Genomic DNA, 21,173 nt, shown 5'->3' on the forward strand with positions numbered 1-21,173 from the left:
TTCCCTCATTGAAACTGTGACGTGTATCACTGTCCTTTTTAAACTAAATAAGACTCTCCAGAATAAACAATTTTTTTCTATTGAGGATATTGTAAATCCACCTTTTGAAACTCACTCTTTTCATGGAGAAATTGTCCAAGCAACATAAAACCATTCATTTACTCTTAATAGGTTCCATTTTATTGTCAGTATAATCTAGTTTTCTGTTATTTTCTTTGAAGGCAGTCAAACCATTTCAGAATAGTTTGTGGGAACGTTACCACATATAATACAAGAAATACAAGAAAGTGATGCAAAATTGACCGTGTATTCCTTGATGATTTTCTACCAACTCTCAGATTTAGAGAGCATCCAACCTTTTCTTCTGCTACCAACATCCATGGAAAACATAGAAGAAGCATATGTTGCACTAAATGACATTTCTTTCTGCATTGATGCTGCAGTCACAGAAGTATGCTTGGCAATGATGATGCATTCGTATACCATCATAGGCTCTTAAACTAAAACTTAACAAAAGCCTCCAAGAGTCTTTTTGTCTTTAGTTCCAGGAATGTGTTTTCCCCATGTCTTCTAAAAATTAGTTCACTTATTCTCTTAACTGTAATCCACATTTTTTTGTCCTCGGCGTCTTCAGCTTATCCAGGACCGGGTTCCAGGGGCAGCGGTCTCAGCAGAGACACCCAGACTTCCCTCTCCTTAGACACCTCCTCCAGCTCCCCCCGAGGAGCAGAAAGACATAGTCCCTCCAGCGTGTCCTGGGCCATCCCCTGCGCCTCCTCCCAGTGGGGCGTGGCTGGAACACCTCCCAAGAGAGGCATCCAGGGAGCATCCGGAACAGATACCCAAACCACCTCAGCCAAGCTCCTCACTCTACCTCTAAGGGAGTTGCCGGCCACCCTGTGGGGGAAGCTAATTTCAGCCGCATGTAACAAGGATCTCATTCTATTCAATTCAAATTCAATTCAAAGATACTTTATTGATCCCCGAGGGGAAATTAGAATTCCAGTACAACCCATCCAAACATACATCATGACACAAGACAATGGGGAGACGGGTCACCGAGGCTTTGCTGCCCACTCACAGGCGCTGCCCTTGCTAGATGAGAAAAGAGGCCACATTAGGAAAGTACAGGGAAAAAAATCATATTTCACACTTTATCCTTAGCAGGATTCAGTTTGAGATTGCAAAAAACTTCAGCACAAAGAAGCAACAAGTTGACAAAACAACATCATGCTGGGAACAGTGAAGGTGGTGTGAGGGGTGCATATGTTTATCTTGAGCGTGTGTGTGTGTAAGTGAGTGTGTGCAAGTAAGTCCATGAAGCACTGTCCCAGAGGCCATTGTCCTTGATCGCCCTGAAGATCCCATCATACATGCCAGGCAGCCTCACAATGGCCAGAACAGCTGCTGACATTCTCCGAATTTCTCGATATGCCAGGTAACCGCTGACTCCAAAAAGCAGAAATCCTGATATCAAACATCCAATTATATACACATCTTCCACATCCTCGACTGACATTATCGACAAACACACAATCCTCCACTTCTGTCCATTGTGTATCCAGAGAAAAACGTCCAGTCCGGACAAGTTGGGCTCTCCTTCACCCTGTCTTCTCCTCAAGAACAATTTGATCAATTGCATTGAGAGACCAGCTGACCAAATCCATAACTAAGAATTTGGAAGATATGCAAGAAGAGGCTCCAAAGACAAGACACAGAGCTGAAGCAGGGCAGATATAGATATTGGTCATGACCCAAAGTTCCTGCCCTTAGGTGAGGGTAGGAACGCAGACTGACAAATCAAATCACATTGTCTTTGAAGTGAAAGTGCCTCAGAAGAACTTTAATATTAAGAAACATTTTTACACATTAATATTACACTTTACCTATTTGTGTTAATCAGCTACTTGAACAGTTTGAAAAGACCTGAACCCTTCTAAAAATAGGACTGTTACTAAGTTAAAGGTTGAAAAGCAATAACATGGATGGATCGAGTTGCACAGCTGCCCTTTACAGCTTTGAACTGTTTTTAATATAGTGCCCACAATTATGAAAACGTTGTATGTTCCCTTAAATAACATTGTGAAAATTTGACATTTATACTACATTCAGATGTTAATACTTACAAAGAATCCTCAACAAACTGTCAAGGTTTACTGGAGTTGTGTAGGACCAAATTGCAGAGCAGATCCAAGGAGTCTCATGATGAGTTAAAAGTTTATTATGAAATAAAGCTTTCACTTACAAGAATCACTGCAATTTAATACAGGCAGGTAACAAAGCTTGGGTATGAACAAACTAGGGAACGAATGGGTTGCAAGCAGGAGAATCTAGTGGCAAGCATGGAAAATCAGAGAGTATAAATTCTGGGGAAGGGTGGAGAATGGACCAATTAACACAGGGAGCTAATTTAGGGGGAGATCAGGAACAGCTGGTGTAAGTGAGAAATCAAGCAACTGAAGAAGGGTGGCTAATTAACATAGAAGAGCAGGGAGACCAGGGGGAGCAACAAAACATGTAAGTGAACAGGAATAAGTAAACAATGAAACTAAAGAACATAGAACATAAACAGAGAGAAACCAGGTCTATAAGGAAATATAAACTAACTCATCTATCACAGTAATACAAGAAAAGTAATCTAAACACAAGGATGGAATGATGATGCTAAACATGAATTAAAATAACAGCCACTGATGAACATAAGAGAAACAGACTAGGAACTCAGACAATAAGGCTAACACAGACAGATCCTTACAATGTTAAGTGCAATAATTTACATTAAGGTCCCTTTAAGTTTTTATGACAGCACATTAGAACAATATTTGAAATGAATCCAAAGATTAATGCACACTTTGTTAATCTTTTGTTGAGTAAACAAGTGTCGGTTTTACTGCAGTAGTTCAGGGGGACATGAAGCTGAAATGTGTCCAAAAGCATAAAGTGTTATGGTTTGCAAGATATTGGACCCCAGAATGCAGACGAGCAGGCATCGTGATGGCAAGTAAAAAAATGTTTAATTACAAAAACTCACACTCAGCAGGAGGCAGGAACAAAACAAACGGGCAGGCAAGACAGGCATGGCATGATCAAAAAGACAAGACTCGGTTTGCAAACAAGACATGAGCATGAAAACGAGAAATGTTTCCGTGACGACTAACTGAACAGGTGTGTATAAATGGAGCATGGTACAGGTGGAAAACAAAACTGATTAACATGGTGCCGGTGAACCGAATAAACTTAATTGACTGAACAAAACGTGACTGGAGCAAAACAGAGACTCTTGAACACAAACTAGAAAAACATGAAGCAAAAGCATAACCAGATCCGAAAACCAAACTTGACAAAACATGAACAAGACGACAAAACAAAAGCATGAACCAGGAAAATAACAGAAGCATGATTCAAAATCTAAGAAGAATAACAAAAGAACGAGTCAAAACCTTAACTGTGAAAAACATAAGAAAAAACCAGAAACCAAAAACCAAACAACCCCTAATCATAACATAAAGTTGTTTAATTGTACAAGCATGAATGTGTGAAACTGCATTCAGAACATTGCAGTAGGTTAGTTTTTGTATGAGGGGTTCATATATTATTTTCTTGAGTGTTAAACAGTTGATTTCACAGGACTTTAAAAACTGTAATACACATTACCTCCTCTCTCTGTGAAACATAGCACAAACGTTTCACTGTTAGCAAGATTTTCAGTTTTTCCCAAAGCAAGTGATGCTTTGATGAAAATGATAAAAAAAAACCACTTTTCAACATGTAAAATAAATCATGAATAAATGATTTACCCTTGTGTGACATTTATCCTTGTGTGACATTAAAGCTCCTGCCATTTTTTTTTCACAATGTAATGATGACATTTTATAAAACATTTTTGTAAATTCTTGTAAATATCTTACATTGCCCATCTAAAAAGCAGGCATCTATTCAGTTAAAAAACCTCAGGCAGCTGACTGAGCCAACGAAAGATAAATGGTTCACAAAGGCCATGTAGGGGTAAGGGGTGAATAGAATACCTATAGGTGAAGCAACATTCCTATGAGCTTTTCCCAGCAACACAGACTCCTCTGTGTCTTCAAAATGCAACACAGGACTTGAGCTCATGGATTAGTTTTTGGCTATTTTTGTGAAAATGTCAAAGGGACTAATGGTTTGACACCACGTGTGTCTTCATCACTATGACAACAGAATACAGGAACAAGGAAAGTAATTATTGACAACCTGAAAGAGGTAAACAGAAATCACAGGACTTTTGGCAAACTCATGCTGCAAGCTTATTGGTTGGGTAAAATAAGGGTGGAGGTCACTCATGTTTGCTGTCTACACCCCAACACATCTAAACAGCAGAAAAGAACATAACATACTCTATATTGCTAAAAGCATTTGTCTGTCTACTTTTACATGTACATGAACTTTGATGACATTCTATTCTTAATCTATAAGGTTCAATTGGTTGATGGACACACCGTTGCCAGCAGAATTGCACCCTCTGCTCTAATTCGTATCAAAGAAGGTTCAGATCAGGCCAATCAAGTTTCTCCACACCACATTTTACAAACCTACAGCCATGGAAATGATTGGACCACCTGAATCCACTGATTTGGTGGTGTGACCGAATACTTTTGGCAATATGGTATTATCACAAACCATTTACAGAGGAGCATATAAAAAGGACACACAATAAAAAAAGTAGTCCAGCCTTGAAGTAACAAATGCATGGACTAGTTTTTCAGCGTCACTCCTGGATAGGATATTTCTAATTTTGGCAATGTTCCGGAGGTGAAAAAAGGAAATCCTAGAAATATGCTTAATATGGGATTTAAATTACACGTCCTGGTCAAAAATAACACCAAGGTTTTTTACTTTATTACCGGAGGTCTATTTATGCCATCCAGGTTAAGTGATCGACTAAGCAGTTTCTTTTCTAAAGACTCGGGTCCAAAGACGACAACTTCTTGCCGACAAAGATGATTTATCATTTACATGAACAAACTGGAATCTGTCAGACAAACAAGATTTAAACCAACCTAGCGCTGTTCCCCTGATCCCTACAGCATATTCCAGCCTTTCTAAGAGAATATTGTGATCAACTGTATCAAATGCAGCACTGTGATCTAACAGAACCAGAACAGACACAAGTCCATTATCTGAGGCCATAAGAATATCATTAGTGACTTTCAGCAGAGCTGTTTCAGTGCTATGATGAGCTCTGAAGCCTGACTGAAGCTCTTCAAACAGGTCATTGCTGTATAAATGCTCACACATTTGATTAGCAACTATTTTCTCAAGAATTTTAGATAAGAATGGAAGATTGGATATAGGTCTGTAATTTATTAAACTATCTTGATCAAGCGAAGGTTTCTTAAGTAAAGATTTAATTACAGCTACCTTAAAAGCTTGTGATACATTTACAAACCTGGTCAGTCGAGCCAATGACTCTATAAGCCTATCAGGCTCAGCAGAAATCCAGGTAAGCTTAATGTTTCACTTGATCTGCTTTGTAAATAATATACTTGTAGTCAAAGAGGGACTATAGTAGTTCATGACGACAAATGTTCTCTGTGTGAAAGGTAGGGGCTGTTGAATTATTGCCCGATGTGCAAACACTGAGCTTACTGCTGCAATACAGTTTTTACATTTAAACAAGTATCCCAAAACAAAATTCCTGTAAAAGGCCTTTTCGGAATCAGATCATTTTCACAATTTGTAATGTTACAACCACAACTATTAATGTATTTTATTGAGACTTTATGTAATAGAACAACATGTTGTAATGCATAAGTGTGAAGTGGAGGGATTGGGGACACATGGCTTTAAAAGATTTCACATGTAAAATATTAAGTTTGGTCTGTGTTTCTATTTAGCAGACTCTGCTAAATAGACATGTGTTGCCCTGATCTGCATGTGTTCTTCCTGGATTGTCCTTTATTTAGCTCCATCCTTCATTTAAATCTGCCTACCTGTCCTTGCTGTGCATCCCCACAGCATCTTTCTGCCACTACCATGCTGTTATTGTTGTTAGTCGTGGTGGTGGTGGTGATGTGCATACATGCTTGCTTTTAATTTTCCTCCACACATAACGTTTTGTGTATAGACCTCTTAAGGCTGCTTTTCAAAAATGACTTTCTTCTGGCCAATGTTCCATAGAGGCCAGATTTGTGGAGTGACTAGGGACTAATAGTTTTTTCTGCTAGACATATTCTTCCACCTGACCATTAAACCTCAGTTGCTTCTCTTGAGTCACCATTGGCCTCTTGGCTGCTACTCTGATTAATGCTCTACTTACCCAATCTGTCAGTTTAGGAGGATGTCCTTGTCTTGGTAGTTTGGCAGTTGTGGCATGCTCTTTCTATTTTTAAACTTTGGATTGCTTCATAAGATGTTCAAAGTTGGGGGTATTGTTTTACAACCTAACCCTGCATTAAACCTCTCCACATTTTTCTTCCTGACTTGTCTGCTACGCTCCTTGGTCTTCATGATGTAGATTGTTCACTAATGTTCCCAAAACATTTATGGTTTCATACTGAGAAATTCACTGAGAAATTCACATAAATTGATTGTGTTTGCTAGCATACAATGGGGCAACTGTTGCTCATTTTATTTGGGTGTATCAAGGTTAAGAGGCCTGAATAAATACATAAGCCACTCTGTTCAGATTTGTTTTTAAATAGTAAAACAAAACCTCCAGTGCTGTTCTTATTAAAAATGTATTAAAACAAGCGCACAGTGAGTCTTTTTTACAAAATGATTCAATTAATATTGAATTTACTGGTGGTGGAGTAGAGGCCTGAGGAGATTTGGAAGGAGTTTTGAAGCCAAATGGTGGAGATGGGGTGGAGAAGGGTCAAAGTTCAGCTGCAGAACAGAGGGATCCATGGATGAAGATCTTTTAAAAAGGAGCCTTGAAGAATGATTGGCCGGGGAGAAATGCAGACTTGACGCTGATTGGTGGAGCAGAGCCGCATTGAGGAGTAATTAGGCGAAGCTGGAGGTGATGGTGAGTCTTCCATGTTGAATTTTCGCTTAAACTCCATTCGTCTCATGTATATTTTTTTGGGCAGGACTCTTATGTGAAAGACACTCAGTTCATTGAGGAGAACCTGATTTATACAGTGACCACCCTTTTTTCTGCTGGAACTGACACCACAGCTGCAACCTTGAGGTGGGGTTTGCTGCTCATGGCCAAATATCCACAAATTCAGGGTAAGAAAGACAAAATGTTATCTGTGATTTTTGTTTTTTATTTTCTGAAAACATATTTTTCAGGATGTTTTATTACCTTTAATGTCACGTTCTGAGGTTTAGAGTGACCAAAGCACAGACAAGAGCTAGGCAGCAGCATGTTTAACGGAGTCTTCTTCTTTATTTTAAGAATAATCAAAAGGTTTTCCAAATGTAGCAAGAATGTAGCAAAATCACTGCAGTATCAACTACAAAGTTGATACTGCAGGAACATAGTAGGCAAAGCACTTAGGCGAGGGTAGCTGAATGGAGTTGTCAATGGAGATTCAAATGGAGGGAACCAGCGAGGAACAAACAAGAACAGAGGGCTTATGAACAGAGGGAAGTGGAGTATGGACCAATGAGAATGAGAGATAGGAAATCAGGGGAGATGGAATTCAGGTGTGGACCAGGCTGTAGAGAACTGAGGGAAGGTGAATAGTTGCTAAGGTGACAAGGCTAGAAACAAAACGAAACACGAGAGCTAAACCATAACATAAATCCAGAGGGGAAAACATTAGGGAAGCTAGACAATAACATAACCAAAGGAACCTGACTACAAAAACAAAACTATAAATAACAAAACTCAGGGAAAACGGATCAAAGTAAAACTATGGACCAAGATAATAAACCAAAAGAAACATAAGAACCAAGAATAATCAGAGAACTAAACTGAAATAACAAAACCCGGGAAAAGTAAATCTAAAGGGAAACACAAGAACACAAGAATCTAGGTAGTGATAATTAAATGTAAGTAAACAACTAATCTAGAAGAAACAGAAAAACACCTGACATAGAAAAAGTAAATCAAAAACCCAAAATGGCAGATCCTGACAACCACACAGGACAAATAACTAGCCTCAAGGCTAAAAAGACTAAAATGCCTATCCACATTAGCTGAATGGACAGCCTGCTAGCACTTCGATTGCTTACTTTTCAACACAAACAAAGCAAAATGTCATAAAATAAATAGTATTTAGATTATTTTATCCTCAACTAATTTTCTCCGCCCAAACACCACCTTCTACGTGAACCGCTCTGAAGCAGGGGTTCCAAAGAACGCTGGTTTTGGAAAGCAAAGGTGGTCCGGACCAGTCCAGCCGGACTCGTCCAGTAGGGGGGTCGGGCTGCATCCGCGTGCAGAACTGCAGTTCCGAACACAGGTTGCTTCTTTGTAGACCTCAGAAAGAAAGGTTCGAGTTACCGTTGTCTTAATTGCCAGCTTCGAATGAATGCTGGATTATCTGAGCAGTTGATCATCCTTAACTTTGTGTCTTTCTATTTGCGGGTATTCAACCGTAAGATCGTAGTCACTTTGGATTCATGTTTGAAGAGTTATGCCTTTTCACCCGCGAGGTGCGATTATACTCTGAAATTGTCTTTTTGCCTTTAGTTCCCCAGAATGTGCTTTGCCTATTTAACCTCCCAAGAGAAGGTTTTCTGGGAAGCATCCAAAACAGATGCCCGAGCCACCTCAGCTGACTCCTCTCGATGTGGAGGAGCAGCGGCTCTACTCTGAGCTCCCCCTGGATGGCCGAGCTCCTCACCCTATCTCTAAGGGAGTTCCCTTCAAATGTTTTTAATATGGTGCGCACAAATATAAAAATGTTGTGTTTCTTTGAAGTACATCATGAACCTTTGAAGGATATTAGACATTTATACTACATAATACATAGTGTTTACACTTACAAAGAATCCTCGTCAAACTGATAAGTGTAATGATGCTTTACTTTAAGGCCTCTTTTTTAGGAATTACGTTTTTATGATGATGCATTAGAAACAATATTTGAAATGAATCCAAAGATGAATGTACACTTTGTTAATCTTTTAGTTGAGTAAATAAGTGTGGGTTTTACTGCAGAAGTTCAAGGGGACATAAAGCTATGAATTGTGTCCCAAAGCATAAAGTTGTTTAATTGCACAAGCATGAAGATGTGAAACCGCATTCAGAACAATTGCTGTAACTTTGTTTGTCTGAGGGTTTCATATTTAATTTTCTAAAATACAAAGCAATTAATTTCATTGGACCTTAAAAACTGTAATTAATACCTCATCTCTCTTAGGAATCCAGTATTAAAGTTTCACTGTTAACAAGATTTCCACAGTTTTTTCTACAGCAAATGATAATTTGATGGAACTGAAATAAAATCCGTTTTTGCATCTGTGAAGTAAATAATGAATAATGATTTACCGTCATGTGACATTTTTTTATTTCTGAACCACAGGCATGTCACAATGTAATGCTGACATTTTATAAGTAATCTGTGAACCTTGTAAATATCTTTTTCAATTCACAAAGTGCTTTGCTTTGCATGTATAAAACGCTGGCACACAATCATGTTTCGACACCATCTGTCTCCTTATCAAAGTCACCAGAGAATATAGAAACATGCAAAGTAATTATTGACAACCTGGCAGAGGTGAACCGAAATCACTGGACATATGGCAAACTCATGCTGCAAGCTTATTGGACATATTTACTGTCTACATCCCCAAAACAGAGCATGCCATATCGCACACCACTGATAGAAAAGCATAAAGCTACAAAATACGGAATAAATAATAAAATAAAAAACAAAATACACATAAAAACCATGTACCAGTACAACCACATAGAAAATTAGCAGACAGATATCTAGCTACAGCATATTGTAGGAAACATGACACATTCAGTTTTTCATTATTACTAAAGGGCTTCACTGTGATAAGAGTTTAAATCCACATCCTCTGAGGGGAGGGATTTTCTATTCATCAAAGCTTTAAGAATTATGCAGGGACAAACGACTCAGGAAGTTGGGTGTGGCTAACGCAGAGCTAACCTATAGGTGAAGCAACATTCCCATGAGCTTTTCACAGCAACACAAACTCCTCTGTATCGTATGTGTAGACTCGGACAAGAAGCTGAGCACATGGAGGCTTTGAAGGACTTTGCTTCTCTTTTCTCCAGTCCTACCACTGTGATGGGAGTAGTTCTCTTGATTATACTTTATTTGATTTCTCTTGGTTCTTCCTCCAGAGAAACAGGCAAAGAACCTCCAGGACCGAAGTCTCTGCCTCTGCTTGGCAACCTGCTGCAACTTGATCTCCAGAGACCTTACAAAACACTGTCAGGTGGGTTTACTGTACTGGCTCAGGCTCCTGTGTAGTATTTATGCAGCAAATACTTATAAACTAGTTTAATCTCTGATTAATTTTCTCTTTTTAATCCATCCAGCTTTCCAAAAAATATGGGTCTGTATTTACAGTTTATTTTGGACCAAAAAAAGTGGTTGTCCTTGCTGGATACAAGACAGTCAAAGAGGCTCTGGTCAGCTATGCAGACGAGTTTGGAGACAGAGACATTGCACCTATATTTCATGATATAATCAAAGGTCATGGTAAGATCACAAATAAACACATACAGAGTTTTGCAAAAAGTAACAATAGACAATTCAGAAACCGTTTCAATTGTTCTCTTGCCAACTTTAATGTATTTAATTGTGATTTTTATGTGTTGTATGAAAAGGTCGATAAGAGTACTTTGGCAAAGCACTGTACCTATACAATTTTTGTTTTATCTTTTGCCTGACAATATTATAAACATACAAATGCAAATGCCTAAATAAAAGTAAAATTTTTCTTTTTTCGTGTACTGTAAAGGAATTCTGTTTTCAAATGGAGAAACATGGAAAGAGTTGCGTCGTTTTGCCCTCACCACCCTCAGAGACTTTGGGATGGGGAAGAGAGTTGCCGAGGAGAAGATTTTGGAGGAGTGTGGACACCTTATTCAAATCTTTGAGAATCATAAAGGTATGACATAATGCTGTGTTTGTCTAAGAAATGGACACGTTACAATGATAACGTTAAGTGAAGTGCATTTTGACAGCACAAGATAAACTGATTCTGTTACTCCACAGGGGAACCATTTAACACATCACGTCCAATAAATTATGCAACATCCAACATCATCTCTTCCATCGTGTTTGGAAGCAGATTTGAATACGATGATCCTCGATTTACAAACCTGGTCAGTCGGGTCAATGACTCTATAAGCCTATCAGGCTCAGCAGAAATCCAGGTAAGCCAAATGTTTCATAAAAAATAAATAACATACTTTAGTCAAAGAGGGAGTTTAGCAGGACATGATGACAAATGTTCTATGTGAAAGGTAGGGACTGTTAAATTATTGTCTGATGTCCAAGCACTGAGCTTACTGGTGCAATACAGTTTTGACATGTACACAAATGCCTTAAACCTTTGAGATCATTTTCAGAATTAGTAACATTACAACCACAACTATTAATGTATTTTATTTTGGACCAAAAAAAGTGGTTGTCCTTGCTGGATACAAGACAGTCAAAGAGGCTCTGGTCAGCTATGCAGACGAGTTTGGAGAAAGAGAAATTCCACCTATATTTCATGATATAAACAAAGGTGTCGAAGCCGTCTCTGCTTCCCCGGGTCCGTTGATTTGGGCACAGGTTTCAAAAGATAGACATAAACACAAAGTTCAATCAACTTAAGTTCGCCTCTGCGCAGAGTGAGAGAAAAATACCCCAGCCAAACACCTGCGAGCAACAACTCTGCTACCCTCTGGTTTCAGCTCGTTTTATTATGTCTCAAGGTTGTCTTCAACATATACATATATCATGTCACTCATGTATAGCATAACAGTTCCTTGTGTCCAAATAAGGAGTGCTTCTGGTTATTTTCTTTTAGCAAGCTTATCCTCCCCTATCTTCTTCACCCCCATCCGGTAATCCCCTGTCCTTCACCAATTTATTATGGAAGCAAATCGTTACCATATTTCAAATGAAAAAGCATTTTCAGAAATGCTTTTCATTTTAAGAATGTGGCTGCATTGTTTGACTCATAAATGAAATTAGTTATCAATAATCCTATTTGCATTTTAATTTTCTTCTTTAAGACTGCTCATTCTTTCACTTAATTAAAATGAAAAAGAAAAAGACATTTGAGATTTATTTTTCAAAATGTACCCCAGCAAATAGATACCAAAATTCAATTTGAAATGTAAAATTTGAAAATGAAAAAGCCTTTCCAGAAATGCTTTTTCATTTTAAGAATGTGGCTGCATTGTTTGACTCATAAATGAAATTAGTTATCAATCATCCTATTTGCATTTGCATTTTCTTCTTCAAGACTGCTCATTCCTTCACTAAATTAAAATGAAAAAGAAAAAGACATTTGAGATTTATTTTTTAAAATATGCCCCAGCAAATAGATACCAAAATTCAATTTGAAATGTAAAATTTGAAAATGAAAAAGTATTTCCAGAAATGCTTTTTCATTTTAAGAATGTAGCTGCGTTATTTGACCCATAAATAAAATTAGTAATCAATCATCCTATTTGCATTTGCATTTTCTTCTTCATGACTGCACATTTTATGCCATAATCAAAAAGAAAACAAAGCAGACATTGCTTTTTCGTTTTCGTGGTCTGCCCGCAAAGTACTGCCCAGAACTCGAAAACGAAAAAGCATTCCGAGCTGCGGGCGCAGAAGAGTGACGTCAGCAGCCGCTCTTCCTCAGCTCCCTGCTGACCGAGCTACCCATCTTGTTCGGTAGGGGGCGCTGTGCACGTCTGCATTGCATTACATTGCAAACGTGCCGAGAAATTGATTGAATTACAGCAGTGGCAGTGGCAGGCAGAACTGGTAGTTCCGGTGGCAGGCTGTGGCATCCTTGTGGCAGCCTTATGGCCTGGGAGATCCAGCGTGTTTTTAAGCATTTATTTATATTTTTCTGTGAGTGACAATTCAGAATTCAGACTACCAGTTCTGCCTGCCACTGCCACAAATTGAGCTCGGTCCTGCTGCAATTCAATCAATTTCTCGGCACGTTTGCAATGTAATGCACTGCAGACGTGCACAGCGCCTCCTACCGAACAAGATGGGTAGCTCGGTCAGCAGGGAGCTGAGGAAGAGCGGCTGCTGACGTCACTCTTCTGCGCCCGCAGCTCGGAATGCTTTTTCGTTTTCGAGTTCTGGGCAGGACTTTGCGGGCAGACCACGAAAACGAAAAAGCAATGTCTGCTTTGTTTTCTTTTTGATTATGGCATAAAATGTGCAGTCATGAAGAAGAAAATGCAAATGCAAATAGGATGATTGATTACTAATTTTATTTATGGGTCAAATAACGCAGCCACATTCTTAAAATGAAAAAGCATTTCTGGAAATGCTTTTTCATTTTCAAATTTTACATTTCAAATTGAATTTTGGTATTTATTTGCTGGGGTACATTTTGAAAAATAAATCTCAAATGTCTTTTTCTTTTTCATTTTAATTAAGTGAAAGAATGAGCAGTCTTGAAGGAGAAAATGCAAATGCAAATAGGATGATTGATAACTAATTTCATTTATGAGTCAAACAATGCAGCCACATTCTTAAAATGAAAAAGCATTTCTGAAATGCTTTTTCATTTGAAATATGGTAACGATTTGCTTCCATAATTTATGACCTCTATCTTCACTCCCTTTGCTTTACTCCCCTCTCCTCTATCTGCACATTACAGTTACACACATAGACAGTTTATATTCTACAAAGGTCATGGTAAGATCAGAATCGAACACATACAGAGTTTTGCAAAAAGTAACAATAGACAATTCTGAAACCTTTTCACTTTCTCTCTTATTATAACCACAAACTTCGATGTATTTAATTGGAATTTTATGTGATAAACCAACACAAAGTGATGCATAATTGGGAAGCACAAGAAAAATGAAACATATGATTTTTAAAATTTTTACTAATGAAGATCTGAAAAGGGTGGCTTTCTACTTGTTGCTACTTACATTAAACATTTGCAGTAGAAATAAACTGACATGCCTGCCCCTTTGTCTTTGCAAAAAAGTTCAAGCTTGGTCAGATTGGATGAAAAGCATCTATAAACAATTGCAATTTTCAAGTTGTGCCAATGATTCTCAAAGGAGTTTAGTTCTGGGCTTTGACTGGGCCATTCTAACACATGAATAGGCTTTGATCAATGCTTTGGCTGTAGTTTTTGGTGGTATTACCCATTGTATTTAGCTCCATTCAGCTTCCCATCAACTCTGACCAGCTTCCCAGTCATTGCTGAAGATGATTATCACCATATTTCAACATGGGGATGGTGTGTTCAGTGTGATGTGCAATAATTGATTTCTAGTAAATATATGATGTTTGTAATATGATGAAATCTAATAGGGTTTAAAGGGTATGAATACTTGCGCATGGCACTATAACTTTGCCAGAACTGTTCTTTATAGTCTTAGCGACACCCATAAAATTGAAAAATATGTTTACTGGTCCCCCAGTAGGCCCACCACCTGCAGGGGGAACCGTGAGGGACCGGTGCAAAGAGGATTGGGTGGCGGACGAAGGTGGAGACCTCAGCGGCCCGATCCCCGGATGCTTAGGCTGGCTCTAGGGACGTGGAATGTCACCTCGCTGGGGGGGAAGGAGCCTGAGCTTGTGCGGGAGGTCGAGAGATATCGACTAGAAATAGTCGGGCTCGCCTCCACGCACAGCGTGGGCTCTGGAACCCATCTCCTTGAGAGGGGTCGGACTCTGTTCTACTCTGGAGTGGCCCACGGGGAGAGGCGGCGGGCTGGTGTGGGTTTGCTTGTTGCCCCCCAGCTCAGCCGTCTCGTGTTGGGGTTTACCCCAGTGGATGAGAGGGTCGTATACCTGCGCCCTCGGGTTGGGGAGAGGTCTCTGACTATCATTTCAGCCTACGGGCCGAGTGGCAGTGCAGAGTACCCGGCCTTCTTGGCGTCCCTGTCGGGGGGCTGGATAGTGCCCCTCCCGGGGCCTCCATTATTCTGCTGGGGGACTTCAACGCCCACGTGGGGAATGACAGTGACACCTGGAGAGGCGTGATTGGGAGGAATGGCCTCCCCGATCTGAATCCGAGTGGTGTTTTGTTATTGGACTTCTGTGCTAGTCACGGATTGTCCATAACGAACACCATGTTCAAACATAAGGGTGTCCATCAGTGGACTTGGCACCAGGACACCCTAGGCAGGAGGTCGATGATCGACTTTGTTGTCGTATCATCAGACCTTCGGCCGCATGTTTTGGACACTCGGGTGAAGAGAGGGGCTGAGCTGTCCACTGATCATCACCTGATGGTGAGTTGGATCCGCTGGAGGAGGAGAAAGTCGGACAGACTTGGCAGGCCCAAGCGCATAGTGAGGGTCTGCTGGGAACGCCTGGCAGAGCCCTCGGCCAGGGATGTATTCAACTCCCACCTCCGGGAGAGCTTCGACCAGATCCCGGGGGATGTTGGAGACATAGAGTCCGAGTGGACCATGTTCTCCGCATCTATTGTCGATGCTGCTGCCCGTAGCTGTGGCCGTAAGGTCTGCGGTGCCTGTCGCGGCGGCAATCCCAGAACCCGGTGGTGGACACCGGCAGTAAGGGATGCTGTTAAGCTGAAGAAGGAGTCCTATCGGCTGTGGTTGGCTTGTGGGACTCCTGAGGCGGCTGACGGGTACCGTGAGGCCAAGCGTGCTGCGTCCCGGGCTGTGGCAGAGGCAAAAACTCAGACCTGGGAGGGGTTCGGTGAGGCCATGGAGAAGGACTACCGGTTGGCCTCGAAGCAATTCTGGCAAACCGTCCGTCGCCTCAGGAGGGGGAAGCAGTGCTTCGCCAACACTGTTTATAGTGGGGGCGGGAGACTACTGACCTCGACTGAGGACATTATCGGGCGGTGGAAGGAGTACTTCGAGGATCTCCTCAATCCTGCCATCACGCATTCCGTGGTGGAAACAGAGGCTGGGGACTCGGGGTTGAACTCTTTCATCACCCAGGCTGAAGTCACCGAGGTGGTTAAAAACTCCGCGGTGGCAAGGCTTCGGGGGTGGATGAGATCCCCCCTGAGTACCTCAAGTCTCTGGATGTTGTAGGGCTGTCATGGTTGACACGTCTCTTCAACATTGCGTGGCGGTTGGGGACAGTGCCTCTGGACTGGCAGACTGGGGTGGTGGTCCCCCTTCATAAGAAGGGGGACCGGAGGGTGTGTTCCAACTACAGGGGGATCACACTCCTCAGCCTCCCTGGTAAGGCCTACGCCAGGGTATTGGAGAGGAGAGTCTGACCGATAGTCGAACCTCAGCTTCAGGAGGAGCAGTGTGGTTTTCGTACTGGCCGTGGAACACTGGACCAGCTCTATACCCTCTACAGGGTGCTCGAGGGTTCATGGGAGTTTGCCCAACCGGTTCACATGTGTTTTTTGGACCTGGAGAAGGCATTCGACTGTGTCCCTCGTGATGCCCTGTGGGGGGTGCTCCAGGAGTATGGAATCGGGGGCCCTTTACTAGGGGCCATCCGGTCCCTGTACGAGCGGAGCAGGAGTTTGGTCCGCATTGCCGGCACTAAGTCGGACCTGTTCCCAGTGCATGTTGGACTCCGGCAGGGCTGCCCTTTGTCACTGGTCCTGTTCATAACTTTTATGGACAGGATTTCTAGACGCAGCCAAGGGCCGGAGGGGTCGGGTTTGGGGACCAGTGGATTTCGTCTCTTCTTTTTGCAGATGACGTGGTCCTGCTGGCCCCCTCTAGCCAAGACCTACAGCATGCGCTGTGGCGGTTCGCAGCCGAGTGTGAAGCGGCTGGGATGAGGATCAGCTCCTCCAAGTCCGAGGCCATGGTACTCGACCGGAAAAGGGTGGCTTGTCCTCTTCAGGTTGGAGGGGAGTTCCTGCCTCAAGTGGAGGAGTTTAAGTATCTCGGGGTCTTGTTCACGAGTGAGGGAAGAATGGAACGGGAGATCGACAGACGGATCGGTGCGGCTGCCACAGTAATGGGGGCGCTGTGCCGGTCCGTTGTGGTGAAGAGAGAGCTGAGCCGAAAAGCAAAGCTCTCAATTTACTGGTCGGTCTACTTTCCTACCCTCACCTATGAACATGAACTTTGGGTAATGACCGAAAGAACGAGATCCCAGATACAAGCGGCTGAAATGAGTTTCCTCCGTAGGGTGGCCGGGCAGTCCCTTAGAGATAGGGTGAGGAGCTCGGCCATCCGGGAGGGGCTCGGAGTAGAGCCGCTGCTCCTCCACATCGAGAGGAGCCAGTTGAGGTGGCTCGGGCATCTATACTGGATGCCTCCTGGATGCCTTCCTCGGGAGGTGTTCCAGGCACGTCCCACCGGGAGGAGGCCCAGGGGACGGCCCAGGACACGCTGGAGGGACTATGTCTCTCGGCTGGCCTGGGAACGCCTTGGGCTCCCCCTGGAGGAACTGGAGGAGGTGTCTGGAGAGAGGGACGTCTGGGCGTCTCTGTTGAGTCTGCTGCCCCTGCGACCCGGTCCCGGATAAGCGGAAGACGACGAGTACGAGTACGAGTGTTTACTGGTTATAGAAAAACAAAAATCGCAGACGTCATCTTGTTGTGACACAAATAGTTTGTCCTCATTTGACTAGAGCACCTTCGTTTCTGTGTTTGAAGGGGTCCCTACATGGCTTGCAGCAAAATGCAAATGGTATTATAGTTTTTCTATTAACAATGACTTTCTTTGATTTTTTAAACCCTGTCGTTTGTCGTGGGCTGCACGGTGGCGCAGTTGGTAGCATTGTTGCCTTGCAGCAAGAAGGTCCTGGGTTTGATTCCCGGCCAGGGGTCTTATGTTGTCCCCGTGGATGCGTGGATTCTCACCGGGTACTCCGGCTTCCTCCCACAGTCCAAAGACATGCTTTGTTAGGTCAATTGGTCACTCTAAATTGCCCTTAGGTGTGTAAATGAGTGTGTGCATGGTTGTTTGTGTGTTGCCCTGCGATGGACTGGCGACCTGTTCAGGGTGTACCCCGCCTCTGGCCCATAGACTGCTGGAGATAGGCACCAGCTTTCCCACAACCCACTATGGAATAAGCGGTAGAAATGACTTGCTGACTGTTGTTTGTTGTTCCCGCTATGTCCTGGTCGTTCCTATCTTTGTTGTGGATTACTTTGTTGTTGCAGTCGTGATTTACCTTCCTAGAATGTAACTCTGTGTCCTGGCCTGGGTCTGGTTCTGGCCCTGGATATTCCCAGTTAATCTATTGTTCCTCTACACGTCTGGGCCGGCCTCCTGACAAGCTTCGTCATGGGTTCTTCTGGTCCCATCGCCGGCCTCCTAACTGCCTGCGCCTTCATCACCATCCTCCTCAGCTCTGGGTTTCACCTGGATGTCCTCCAGGTCTTCGTCCTGGCCGTCCTCCTGAACTCTATTTTGTTTTGTTTATTTCTGGTCCTTCCGAGTCCCCATCCGCCCGCTCTTGTCGGGTTGTTTTTGGTTTTGTCTCTGGCCTTCCCTCCGTGGCCCCTCCACCCACCTTGGTCGGGTATTTCTGTTTTTGTTTTGGCTTTGGATTTTTGGACTTTGTGGGATCCGCCCTTAAAGGGGAGGCGCTATGTCATGCCCAGCCTGTGTCTGTGTTTTGTTTTTGTTCAGTCTCCCTGCCCTACACCTATTCCTTGTTCCTTTGATTAGTTAGTCTCATTGTTCATTGGTTCCCCCTGCTGTTTTGTTTGTATTTAAAAACTGTTGTTTGTTGTTCACCACTGAGTCCTGGTCGTTCCTATCTTTGTTGTGGATTACCTGGTTGTTGCAGTCGCGATTTACCTTCCTGGAATGCTACTCTGTGTCCTGGCCTGGGTCTGGTTCTGGCCCTGGATATTTCCAGTTAATCTATTGTTCTTGTGAGTGAGGAAATATTAAATGCAACTTACCTTCAATTGTCTGGCTCCTGGCTTCTCCTTGCAGGTCCCACCGCAAAACCCACATTATGACAATTATACTATTTTACCTACTACTACTGTACTTAAAACGTCTCCTCAACTTTCTACCAGACCTGTGTGCTGTGTTCATTTGACTACATGCTGCTGTTTGTTAACAAATGATCTCTAACAATCCTTTGAGGAGCTTTATTTAAACTAAAAAAAGGGATCACAGGTGGATATTTACTATTTAGCTAACTTCTGAAGGAGATTGGTTGTAGTTGATTTTATTTCGGGGTATTATAGTAAAGGGGCTGCATACAAATGCATGCTACTCTTTTAAGATAAATACTTCTAAAACATTTTGATGTACATTTATCTTTTTCCCATCGACTATGCACTACATATTGTTGCTCTATCATATAAAACCCCAAAATTGATTAAATAGATTGAAGTTTGTTTACGTAAAGGTCGATAAGAGGTATGAATACTTTTGTAAAGCCCTGTACCTATACAATTTGCATTTTGTTTTATTATCTACCTGACAATATTATAAACATACAAATGCAAATGCATCAAGTACAAATTAATTTTGATTTTGATTTCTGTGTGCTGTAAAGGAATTCTGTTTACAAATGGAGAAACATGGAAAGAGTTGCGTTGTTTTGCCCTCATCACCCTCAGAGACTTTGGGATGGGGAAGAGAGTTGCAGAGGAGAAGATTTTGGAGGAGTGTGGACACCTTATTCAAATCTTTGAGAATCATAAAGGTATGACATAATGCTGTGTTTGTCAAAGAAATGGACACATAAAATACTTCATTAATACAATCTAATGATTGTTGTGGTTGAATCTGTAGCCTTTGTAAGTTAAGTGGATTTGTTTTTTCTAACCATTTGAGTAATTGTGTGCTGTGTGTGCACATGTCTATACAGTATATATATATATATATACTGTATAGCATTGTGTGTATCAATCTCTGATGGGACACAAACATTGTGTGGACATTTTGCCCGGTCCACACACGGGCAAATGGGGTTAATGGTTAGCTTTAGGACCAAGGTACGGATTGAGTTTAGGTATAAGTTAAGGTTTAGGGTTAGGGTAAGGGTCAGGGTCAGGGTCAGGCTATAGCACTGAATGGAAGTCAATGCAAGGTCCCTGTGAGTATACGATTTCCTTACATAGCGTTTGTTAAATTTCTATTCTTGGACTGTCTGATGGATTTTTCCAAATCCATTTTGACATACATTTTCATCTATGTGACAGGTAATATTTATAAAGATTCGGGAGCTCCAATCCTCTTAAACCTTTAGCCTTTTGTGAAGTATTTAAACTTGTGGGTTTAGATGCCCATAACAATTTTGATATGATAGAATCTAAGCTGTTGAACCAAGCCTGGGGTGGTTTAACTGGGAACATAGAGAAGAAATAGTTTGTGCACAAGATAATGCAATGACTCTGTTGCTCCACAGGGGAACCATTCAACACATCATGTCCAATAAATTATGCAACATCCAAAATCATCTCATCCATTGTGTATGGAAGCAGATTTGAATACGATGATCCTCAATTTAAAAACCTAGATTAGTCGAGTCAATAAGCCTATCAGGCTCAGCAGAAATCCAGGTAAGCTTAGTGTTTACTTGATCTGCTTTGTAAATAATATACTTGTAGTCAACAAAGGACTTTAGCAGGCCATGATGACAAATGTTATCTCTGTGAAAGGTAGGGGCTGTTAAATTATTCTCTGATGTGCAAACACTGAGCTTACTGATGCAATACAGTTTTTACATGTAAACAAAACTAAATTCCTGTAAAAGGCCTTTTCGGAATCAGATCATTTTCCCAGTTTGTAATGTTATAACCACAACTATTAAAGTGTGAGACTTTATGTAATAGAACAACATTTTGTAATACATAAATGTGAAGTGGAAGGATAGGGAAAATAAAACCTGTAATGCTGTTCCTTATTTAAAATTAAAACAAGCTCACAGTGAATCATTTTTTGCAAAAAGATTTCATTAGTATTGAATTTACTTTTGAATGTATTTTTCTTGATTCGGAGCTATACAATATGTTTCCTCGGCTGGTCGGATGGATAAAAAGCCATCAGGGGATGTTAAAAAATGCTATGATGATGACCAGATATGTGAAGGATTTAATCAAGAAACTGAGAGAGACACTGAACCCTCAGATATGCAGAGGACTGGTGGACTGTTTTCTGATTCGGAAGCAGAAAGAAGAGGCAAGGCAACAAGTTGATCCATCTT

The 21,173-nt window shown here is 41.7% G+C and overlaps 1 protein-coding gene across 1 annotated transcript in view; it reads left to right on the top strand.

The window, feature by feature from the left end:
- LOC124864270 (cytochrome P450 2K1-like) overlaps window positions 1-21,173 on the top strand; it is a 49,030-nt gene that overhangs the window by 17,932 nt on the left and 9,925 nt on the right. Inside the window, exons 2-5 of the mRNA XM_047358983.1 lie at window positions 10,445-10,607; window positions 10,870-11,019; window positions 11,127-11,287; window positions 20,969-21,152. Coding sequence (XP_047214939.1) covers window positions 10,445-10,607; window positions 10,870-11,019; window positions 11,127-11,287; window positions 20,969-21,152 — 658 coding nt within the window. The remainder of the gene's footprint in view (window positions 1-10,444; window positions 10,608-10,869; window positions 11,020-11,126; window positions 11,288-20,968; window positions 21,153-21,173) is intronic.

This window comes from Girardinichthys multiradiatus, chromosome Y (genome assembly GCF_021462225.1).
Source record: "Girardinichthys multiradiatus isolate DD_20200921_A chromosome Y, DD_fGirMul_XY1, whole genome shotgun sequence".
Lineage (NCBI taxonomy): Eukaryota > Metazoa > Chordata > Actinopteri > Cyprinodontiformes > Goodeidae > Girardinichthys > Girardinichthys multiradiatus.